We start from the raw sequence: 11592 nt of genomic DNA on the forward strand, positions 1-11592 counted from the left end.
TCCTTGCATTATATCACAACTGGTTTCCCGTAACTCGGAAGAAATTCCTCAAAACTGCAGTCACTAAAATGTCATATGTTACAGTTCAATGAAGTGGAGACAAAAATAAAGAAAGAAAGAAAGAATAAGCCAGGAGAGAATTTGGTGGGAATCTTGTCTTCTGCCAGCAGTGAATTAAATAAAGCCTGAAAACAAATAGAGGATCTGAAAGATCCAGAGTGCTTGTCCAAGCAGAGCTTAACTCTGATTTGGTGGATACAGTAAAAATATGTTAAAAACTAATCAATGTTCAAGGCAAATATATGTGATGGCTACGTATTATCAAGACCCTTTCATATAATCTAAAGAAATTCCTATTTTTGAAAGATTTTTTCTTAGACAGGATGACACAAACAATATCATTTTCTTTTAATTTGGAAAGACCCAAGAGTTTTAGTGTCAAGTCTGTGAAGTAGTCATATCCTAGTCATGGTAGAAAGAAATGCACATGCTCTTTCATATGCTAACTGAGGCCTATAGAGTCTGAGATTTAGCTCTTGGGTTTTTTTTTCTTTTGCAGTTTGTCTTTGCTTTGACCTTGAGTTGAATTTCCTGGGACATTCACTCCTGGGAAGAACTGCGTCAAATATTTTCCATTTGTGAATAATCTTTCTCTCTGTAGAGTGATGGACTTCAAATCATTTGGAAATGGCCTTTTAACCCTTCCCAGATTCATGGGCAGCAACAATTGGTTCTTTGAGATCATTGCTGATATTTTTCATCCTTGGCCTTGTGTTAACACACACACACACACACACCTAAAAGACTTCAGGCTAGAAAACTGGCAAAACATCTGCTGATCATATGTACTCACACATATTTGATTATCAATCATTATGATTATCAGCACCTGCCTGCTACTTAGCCTCTTAATTCCTATGGAAGCAGTGAGGTTGTATTTAGTTTTTCATACACAATTCACATTTTGGCTCGTTGTTTTTTTTTTTTAAATAAATCATAAAATGGTGTCATATCATCTTTTGCTGTTCATCTCAGGTTTTCCTAATTTAAAGATCTGCTAAGAACAATAATCAGATTATTGTTTTTATATCCTGACACGACAACTTTAGAATTGGAACAAGGTGTACTTCCTTTTTACCATTACTGTGTCCTAATCTGTTTCTTATTTTAACATATGGATATTTTTAAAATATGTTTTACAATACGTGTGATTAATAATTTTTTTTAAATTATATCTATAGTTGCTTTTATTGGTTCTATTGATAATATTTTATTAATAAAAAAATAAGAAGAGGAATTAGTTACTTTCACAGATATTTATTTTATTATTTTATTTATTTATTGGCTTATGGGATCTATTTACGGTAAGTGAAATCTGTTTTAAAATAACTTTAACTACAAGATCCAACAATAACTACATCCAATGTAAGACTCCAAACATAAGCTGACTGGTTGTATTAGAACAGAGTTTCTTAAAGCTTGAGACCAAGGTTGGATTACTAAACAAGCAAACAACTCCAGAAGAGCAATGTTGAATTAGAAGTTGAATTTATTTTCATAAAAATCAATCAAAAATGCAAACAAATAAAAATACAGAGAACTCACAGCAATGTAGTACATGGAAATGAATAAAAATTAACTTGTTTTTGCTCATGTAGGAACACACACACAGACACACACGCACACACACACACCAAAAAGAATGGCAAATGTAGATATGCCACATTATTAGGAGTTGGCTACGCAGTGAAAATTCAGGCCTAATCCGCCGAATACATTGATATCCCATCCAAAATTGGACTGGAAGTAGGTAAATATGTATCTTTTATTTTAGATAGATAGATAGATAGATAGATAGATAGATAGATAGATAGATAGATAGATAGATAGATAGATAGATAGATAGATAGATAGATGTTGTGTGACTTGAAAGAACGTGTTTGATTCCCTCCTCTCTGTGTTTCTGTTCCTGAACAATAATATAAGTGGTGAGAGTGAGTCTAAACATTTCCTGACACAAAGGCCTTTGGCAGACATATTAAGATAAATAAGTAATTGTTGAACTACTGCAGTCTTACGTATTTCTTTGACAAAGGAGGTGCACTTTGGCTGATGCATCAGCAACCAGACAGTATGTCTCCTTCTTTCTGTATTGATTATTATTATTATCATTCCACAGACCCATCCATTCTGTTCATCTCATTTGCCATTTATACCGTACGAGATACTGCACTTATGGCTGCGATTCACTTTGACTTGATGGACGCCACATCCTTTACGCTAAAGTATGTTTTTGGGTTTGATCGAACACGGCATATGTTTATCTACCCTGCCCTTACATGGCGCTACCCTGTATGCCACTTTGCATGGCAATCCCTCCAAGCTACCCACCATGGCACTCGCATGCGCTACTTGTGGTAAAGACTATTTCTAATTCATAAAAGCCAAAAGGATCGATACAAAATTCATGAACAATCTGTCCTCCAACAGCCAGTAATTTCTGTGACTGTGGGGCAGTGTAGACATGGTGCGACAGAAAGGAAAGTTCTGCCTCCCCTCATTTTTACAGAGAAACACACTCATATGTCTGCACATACAAATACAAACAAAGAAGAAAGGATAAAAAGAAAAGAGCTCCTTTTAAACTTTTATTATTTAAAGAAAGTAATACCCATAAAGCAACTTCCACTTGGTTTTGAAAGTAAATGGAATAAACAAGAGACAATAAATAATCCCAATTTAAAGCTTCGTTTAGTCCTCTGATGTGTTGTAGTCCTGCCCAAATATAGACAGTGCATTTCTATGAATTTAGATAGAAATGGTTTAAAATAGGAACAGAAATAAACCAATAGTTTTCTTCTTAGTGTTGCTCTGGATCCTTTCTGCACAGCCTCATTTGGGAGTCAAACAAAATAAACTCTTTACTGTTCTACATACAGGCCTCTGTATCCAGTGGAAATGGGAATAAATCCCATTTGCCATTTCACTGACACCAATAACCCAAACGTTTCTTAAATAGGCCAGACAAATATGTGGAAAAAATGCCACATATACTCAAGCTCTGTATGTCCTAAAAGTGACATATTTACTATCTCAGCATCAATGTTTTGAATCTGTTTCACGTCTGATACCCTACATATAGCAAATGAGCCGGGATCCTGATAATTGTTAATTCACATTGCCATCTGCTGGCGAAACCACACATCATACGGTCATGAAGCTATAGCTCAACCAAACTATCCACGATTCCACCAATCAGGTTGAAGGGTTTAGGCGGAGCTCTTAGTTGAAGCAAAAAACAGGAAGTTCACACAACAATAACAGCAGTTTGGAAACTTTTTTAATCTCTAAACCTCTCCTGGCTGTAACTTTTTATATTTATATTTTTTTAACAACTCTCTTGATTTAGTGTGAATTATAATTTAATGATTTGTGGAGCCTGGTGTCCTGGCAGTATGGAACTATTCCAGCACCGTTTGTTTACATGGTGAATCAGCTGACAAGCTAATGTTAGCAGCCTAGCTTTTAAAATTGGAGTCATATGAGCTGGTTGTTATCAAGTAGCTTTGTCCTCATGAATGAATCGCTACGTTAGAGAAGGAGTCGACATACGTTTACACATTAGTAAAGGATTGTTTTAGAGTCGCGGTTAACCGATAGGAGGGTAACAGTATGCTAAGCTAACGTAAAGTGCGCAAAGTGTTGAAGACGTTGGTTCAGGTCTTTAGTAAAAGAAAGGGGTGCCCTGCAGTATCTCTGTGTAAGATGCCGTGTTCCTGTGGGAACTGGAGAAGATGGATCCGGCCATTGGTCGTTGTGTTGTACATCTTGTTGCTCTTAGTGGTCCTGCCGTTGTGCATCTGGGAACTGCAGAAGTCAAAGGTCAGTGCAGTTTTGCTCATGCTTCTTTCTGGGGAGATCTGTTGGTTTAACACAGAGATAACGCTGGTTCTCAAATACTGCACTTGAATACAGTTGTGAGTTGTTACAGTAGTTATGTGGCGTTGTGTTATTTTGAGTACAACTGTGTATAAAGACAAACATGTTCACCATCAACTGGCTACTTGTTATCATGTACATTAGCAGCCGGTGAGCTCTTCATTATTAAGCACTTATTAATGCATTTGCAAACCTACCAGTTTGTGCAGTAATAGCACAGTGCTGTGAAAAAGTACGTCCCACCTTCCTGTTTACATCCCCACGTACGTGTTTCAGGTCGTCAAACAAATTTTAATATTAGACAAAGTTAAACCAAGTAAATACCAAATACAGTTTTTCAGTGATAATTTAATTTATTAAGGGCAAAACTATCCAGATCGATCTGGCACACTGTGAAACAGTAACTTTCTCCCCTTTGTTAAATCTTGAATTAACTGTGATTAACCCCATTTTTTTTGGAACGCTGAGTTCAATTTAACCGACCTGTTAAATCAAGAAATCACATAAATTACACCTATCAGCGTAGCAGGCTAAAAATCTCACCTTTTAGCCTGCTTCATAGCATCATAGCTCGATCTAAAGAAACTCAAAACAGCTGAGGATAATTATCCAAAAATAGAGAATCCTTGGAGCCTTAGTGAACATTCCCAAGAGTTTTCAGCCCACTAAAATAAGAGTGCATTGACATTAAAACAATTCAGCAAAGAAAAGGTTTGCCCAAAATTCCTGCACAGCAATGTGAAAGATTTATTGCCAGTTATCACAAATTCTTCACTGCAGTTCTTACTGCCAAGGGTGTCACAACCAGTTATTTGCTTTGGGGAGCAATTACATTTTCACATAGAGTCAGGTAGGTTTGGATAACTTTTTTCCCCCTGAATTAAAGAGCTTGTCGTTTAAAAACTGCTTTTTTAAATTTACTCAGAATATCTTTATCCAGCATGGAAATTTGCTTGATGATCTGAATCATGTAAGTTTGACAAACATGCAAAAAAAAAAAAAAAAAAACCCGGAAGGGGGCAAATACTTTTTCATAGGAATCTATATTAAGGACGTTGAGGGAGTAATGCTAAATGCTAAATAAGGTATTAAAATATGTTTTATAACTGTTAAGATTGCTGATGTTTTACATATTAACAAGAAACTAGTCAATGACAGACTTTGAAGTCTTGTTTTATTTTTTCAAAAGTCATAAAATCTGCTAGAGTAATATAGATGACCTTTTTTATTTTTTTTTAATAACTACCATCTTCTTTGCTCTTCTGGTGTGTTCAACTAAAACAGTCTTTCCTTAATTGTACTTTCTTTAAAAACTATCTTTATCCAAGTCATCACACTGCACTGCAATTTAGTTAAACACGTCCCCTTTATACGGGACTTGAAATTAAGTGTTTTTACATGGTTGTAATGTTTCTGTACTTCAGAATCTGAATACTGCTTTCACCATTGACTTTATATTAAATGATACCCTCCAAGACTCCAATGGCTAAATGACTTAAATGTTGTTGACTGTTCCTTTCCATGTCCCGGCAGGTTGGCACTCATAACAAAGCATGGTTCATCGCTGGGATTTTTGTCTTCATGACCATACCCATATCATTATGGGGCATCCTCCAGCATCTAGTGCATTATACTCAGCCAGAGCTTCAAAAACCTATCATCAGGTAAAGATCTTAACAGTCATTTTAGCCACAAATAGGAGCCCAGAACAGATGTTTAACGCTTTTGTGTTTTCTATTTAAAGGATATTGTGGATGGTTCCAATCTACAGCTTGGACAGTGTGAGTTATGTATTTTTTTAATGAAAGCCATCGCACACCGTTTTATGAGTTTATATATCCTCATAGCTTTTCCTGTTATTGTTCCCTTTTCGTCTTTTTTTGTTTCCAGTGGATTGCACTGAAATACCCCAGTATAGCAATATATTTTGACACATGCAGGGAGTGCTACGAGGCGTATGTCATTTACAACTTCATGACGTTCTTGCTTAACTACCTGGAAAACCAGTACCCCAACCTGGTGTTGATGCTGGAGGTTCAGGAGCAGCAGAAACACCTGCCTCCCCTCTGCTGCTGCCCACCGTGGCCAATGGGAGAGTGAGTTTCCTTTAAACCTTTTCCTCTTATGTCAAACTGTAGCTGTCAGCAGGTTAAATTCACTGACCCAGAGTTTAGCTGCGCTCAAGTGTTGGTCATACCTTTGCTGTAAAAGCGATATTAGTTAAACATTACCATCTGTTTATACTTTGACCCAAACAGGGCTCTAGACTAACTTTTTGACATGGGCGCACCGGTACGCCTAACTTTAAAAATTTAGGCGTACCGGCACAAAAGTTAGGCGCACTCAAATTTTTCAACCGCATCGCTTAACACCGCAGTTTTACATGTGCACTTTCTTTGGGGGGGAAGTCCATACAGACAATATTAATTTCTAAATTATTAACTAACAAACTTGTGCTTAAAGTGCTTTGTCAATATTGTAGAAAATGTTAAACTTAATCATCATCTTGGCCTCCTCTGACGACCTGTTTGCTGCTGTCTGCTGCTGAAAGGCCGTGGGGAGAGGGGACACTTGGGCAGTGCATTTATTGCAGCATATAATGTGTTTTCTAGATACACTGTGCTTTTTCAGCATTCAAAGATTGATGGCACCGTGTCAGAGCACTGGCTATGAATTTCAGACAGATCAGGCCTTAACTTAACAAAAAAGTTATCAATAGTTCTTTTCATCTTTTCTTATTACCCACAGCTATATCCACTTCTCTCAGGCCTAGGCTGCTCACTAGGGCTGGGTATCATCACTGATTCCTATAATCCATTCGATTCCGGTTCTCAAAGTCCTGATTTGATTCAATTTAGCCTCAGACAGTCAGAAATATTATAATTCTGATCATTTATCAGTACTGATACACATGAGACTTCATCAGAATTGTGAACATCACAGCAGATGCCTTTGTGTGAAAGTAACTGAGAATAAAACACAGGAAAACATGAAGGAGATTTTCCTGGTCTGGCTTTTTATAGCAGATAACCTTAAAAATATTCTGCAATATTCTGCAATTTTGCATAATTTTAAGAAATTTAAATTTCTTCAGTATTGAACAGCAGAAATTAGGCTTTCTTGTCCGAGGTCATTTAAGTGAAAAAAGAAAAAGCGCTGTAAACAACGGTAGACTGGTGGGTAATAAGCGAATGAATAATGCAGAAAACAGATTTGAGATGGGAAACTGTTCCTGAAGTACAGAGAGAGAGAGAGCTGTGCAGGAAGTGTGATTTTTATCGTGGTGGAAGCAAAACAGCAAAAGTCAGAGGGAATTCATGACGACATTGATCAAATGTGAAGCGCAGTTTGCTGCTTCTTTTGCTGCTGGCTCGGCAAATTTTGGTTGGAGAGAGACAAAACCTGCAGCTCAGAATCAGCGCAAAAAGACGTAAACACAGAGCGGATCCGACGCAGAATCGCCGAGCTCCGACAGCGTGTCCGTGTACAGGCCGTCGGGTGAGAAAGCCGAGAAAGACAAAGCTGATTCTGATGCGTCGGGTCCGCTCTGTGTTTAGGTCTTTGTGTGGAATCCGTTAATAAATTGATATCGCTTTATTCAAGCTACTCACCTCTCTCTTCCACCTGCACTTTCAACTGGACCACGGCCAATCAGAGAGGTCCCGCCCCTGACTATCTCTGATTGGTTTAGTCCACGATAGGGGCATAATGTGTGTCTGTTGTTGACCACACGGAGAGTTGCAGAGATTTTTTTTTTTGTTACCGGAACAGTTGGTCGCACAGGTGCGACCAAATATTTATTTTTAGTCGCACCACTGAAAAATTTGGTCGCACTCTAGAGCCCTGCCAAAAATGTTAGTTTTATGGACAATCTACTGACGTTTTACTGGAATTATTGGCCATAGTCATGTTTCCTTACTGTCTCAATGAAATGGCCACAATTTAGAGATTTAATCTGCATCGGTCTTCTTGCACAATGTTTTCTCTTTCGATGTATTTTCATTTCAGAGAGGTTTTGTAAATTTAAACGGATGAATGAAATGAAACGGGTTCATCTTAATGTACTAAACTCTTGGAGCTCAAATCTTTTTTTTTCCCTCAAAGCAAACAAGTCAGTGAAAGTCACAAGCTTCAAATTAGCCTCAGTCACACAACATCTGTAATTGATAATTGGTCAAGTGTGCTGTTAATTTAGCCCAGATTTATCCGGGTGACCTTTGTATATAAAAAACTGGTGTAGATGTATAAAAAGAAGTACTAATGGCCAGCATCAGCAACCTCATTGTTTAAATAGGAATACAATGTGGCTAAAATGGGCCATAACTTAGTTTGTGTCGAGGACGACACAAACTAATTTCAGTGTTAACTGATATCATCAAGCCGGTCTCGGGCTTCTGCCCAAGTGATCCTGAGATACTTCTGCTCACCGGTCTTGGGCTTTTTCTTGGAATTTCAGACCAATTCACTTCTAATTCAGATGATCAAATTCCTCTGCAGGGTTCTGCTGCTGAGATGTAAGCTGGGAGTGTTGCAGTACACAGTAGTAAGACCTGTCACCACAGTCATTGCTTTGTGAGTACCCTCTGGTTGTTACATGCTTCATTCTTTAACTGTAGTCACATTTTGTTTGGTGTCTGTTGACGTCAGCTGTGTGTTTCTCTTCCTTTCTAGAATCTGTCAGCTGTGTCGAGTGTACGATGAAGGCAACTTCAGTTTCAAAAACGCATGGACATACCTGGTGATCTTCAACAATATGTCACAGCTGGTAATGGTGGATCTAAATCCTGTTAAAGATGGACTAATTGTTACAAGCATTCCCTTCCTTCATTCCCATTCCTTTCTATGTCTTCTTTTGATCTAGTTTGCCATGTACTGCCTGGTGCTCTTCTACAAGGCTTTGAGAGAGGAGCTGAATCCAATCAAACCAGTCGGCAAATTCCTGTGTGTGAAAATGGTGGTGTTCGTCTCTTTCTGGTAAATCTCAGTGTGTTAAAACTTCATGACATGACCCAGATATTTCTGAAAAAGTCATTTAAAACAAGGCTAATGAAACTGTGATTGCTGTAAATCGTTTTAGGCAAGCTGTGGTCATTGCTTTGCTGGTTAAAGTGGGCATTATCTCAGAGAAGCGCACATGGGACTGGCAAAGTGTGGAAGCTGTAGCTACTGGCTTACAGGTACGTGAGTATAGTTTAAACATTCTGACCAAGGTCAACAGAACTAATATATCCTATGGGACCTAATAGTGCAACACAATGAAGCTGTCCACTTTTTTTCTTTAGGATTTCATCATATGTGTGGAGATGTTTCTCGCAGCCATTGCCCATCACTTTAGCTTCACCTACAAACCTTACGTGCAGGAGGCCGAAGAGGTGTCTTGTTTTGACTCTTTCATGGCAATGTGGGACATCTCCGATGTCAGAGCAGATATTTCTGAACAAGTCCGCAATGTTGGTACGTGTTCCTGCTGTACTATAAGTGCCATAGTACCATAAGCTAGTTGGTATCATTGATTATTTAAGCTATTTTTCCGACTGTTTGTATGGTTTTGTGACTGCAATGCTAGAGTTGAGATCAAAAATGAGGAGCCAGTTCAACAATAAATATTGTCTGCAAGATGATTGCTCGTTACTTATGTATAACAGGCTATACTGAGAAGGGAGTGCCTCAGCAGCGATTTTTAAACACAATTTAAAATGTGTAGTTAGAACAACATTCAGAATTTAAATTTAAAAGATTGTGGAAAAGGTGCATGTTGGAGCCGGTACTTGCTTGGCTTCTTTATTTTAGGTTCCCTTTACTCAGTAGTCACTGATTGTACTAAGTCCTGTGCAGTTTTCTGACTGTACAAAATGGTAATGGCAATGACCACGTGATGGTTGTGATCCCATCCAAGCAAAACAGAAAAAACTCAGAGCAAAAACACCTACCAAAACCATCTGTACTGTAGATGTTCCTGTAATAATCTAGAACTGACTACTACACACTGCTACATGAATAGCATTGTTACTGGTGTGAGCCATCATAACATGATCTTTACTGCATCCTCTCTAAAAAATATTTAATAGTTTCTCTTTGTCCACATTTGCAGGAAGAACAGTTATGGGTCGTCCGAGAAAGTCCTACTTCAATGAGGCGCAAAGTGATGGTGAGCGATCCGGCCTGCTCTCTTCTGCGTCTCAAGATGCCATCACCGAAGCAGCTTGTAATCCAGTTTCTCCTAAGGGTCACTATCAGGGCCTGGGCAGAACCCCCGCTCCACACTCTTTGTCAGCACCCGCTGGGCTCGGCTCAGCCCTGTGGGAGGAAGGGTGTGAGGCTAGACCTGAAGAAACCCAGGATGAAGAAACTACCAACCAAACCAAAGACCCGACAGAGGCAGATCTCATTGTGATCACCTAGCTTAGGTGTCGCAAACAAACTCTGCCAGACATGGTTGGGCAGGGCCCAATTATAGCCTTGCCACATTTTTTCAAACATCACTGATGCAAACAAGACAAACTCATTTAAAAGGGCACAATGACCATGTAGTAGTCAAAGTCTAACAAAAACATGCAAGACATAATGGACCGCTTCCAGTGACAGCTTCAAGAATGTTTGGTGATTTAATGGCACTAAAAGACTAGTAAGCAACGTCATTTTGCTGTTTTATGTTTTATTAGAGAGTAGGCTAAGCTAGAATTGGTTTTACCCAGGAAAGACACAAGATCAGACAAAACGTGGCTCTCACCGAAGAATAAGTGAAATATGGAAAAATGTTTTCCAAAAATGAAACTATACAATTTTACGTGTCATTCATGCCGTAATCTCAGATGTGACGAAGAGGGAAATATGCAACCTTTTAAATTGAATATCATGCTTTTACTGGTTTTTGAAAAACTGAAAACCTGCACTACTATAACTACAGATATCTGCAGTCGTTTCGTTCTAACTACTCGATTCAGAGGGGAGAAAAGAGCAACACGATCTTGTACCACAGTTAACTGTGGTACAATGATGTGTACATCACTAGAGGGGTCATAACTGACAATATCACACAGTATCAGTATAAATGTAGTATACTCCATTTCAGAAGAGTACGAATATATACAATTAAACAATCCTAGTATTATTAAAATCACAATTCAGTTTTAAAAAGTACAATCAGCACCTTCTGGTTGGCTCTTATCTATGCTTTAATGCGTACAGCTTACTCGACAGTTAATAAAATCCGCTAGTCTTCGCAGATGCCTTGTTCTGTGTGCTGTGTAACTAGTCTGTTTACACATCCATGTAGAATGTGTTTTATTTTATTTTTCAATCTGGGGTCATTTTTATTTGGTGAGATGTTTTCTGTCTCTTGTAAACTGAAATAATTTTGCACCTGTTGCACTAAAGCCATTTGTTTTTCCATAGGTTTTTAAAGGATGCTTCTTTGTGAATTCACAGATTTGTTCAGGGATATTGCCATCGTTAATGTACAGTTTTGGGATATCAGTGTGTGGCACAGCGAGGGGTAATTGGCATCATGCCTGACTCTGGTATGTCGCACTGCCTTATGGGATTTTCTTTTTCTTTTAAAATATGACTGACGCAATTGCATCAGATCCGTCGTTCTACATTTTGATTTAATTCCATCTCAGATATCCTCAATAAATCAAATGAAATATGACT

General features: G+C 38.3%; 1 protein-coding gene across 1 annotated transcript; it reads left to right on the top strand.

Annotated features, from left to right (window-relative positions):
• Positions 1-3271: 3271 nt before the first annotated feature.
• Positions 3272-11590, top strand: tmem184c (transmembrane protein 184C). The gene is made up of 10 exons (XM_084931642.1): positions 3272-3882; positions 5473-5603; positions 5684-5720; positions 5830-6035; positions 8437-8511; positions 8611-8704; positions 8801-8913; positions 9017-9116; positions 9222-9393; positions 10031-11590. The coding sequence occupies exons 1-10, from the start codon at positions 3766-3768 to the stop codon at positions 10339-10341; spliced, it is 1356 nt and encodes a 451-aa protein (XP_084787768.1). The 5' UTR covers positions 3272-3765; the 3' UTR covers positions 10342-11590.
• The last annotated feature ends 2 nt before the right edge of the window (positions 11591-11592 follow it).

This window comes from Perissodus microlepis, chromosome 6, assembly GCF_051167445.1.
Source record: "Perissodus microlepis isolate ML-2025 ecotype Zambia chromosome 6, ASM5116744v1, whole genome shotgun sequence".
In the NCBI taxonomy this organism is placed as follows: domain Eukaryota; kingdom Metazoa; phylum Chordata; class Actinopteri; order Cichliformes; family Cichlidae; genus Perissodus; species Perissodus microlepis.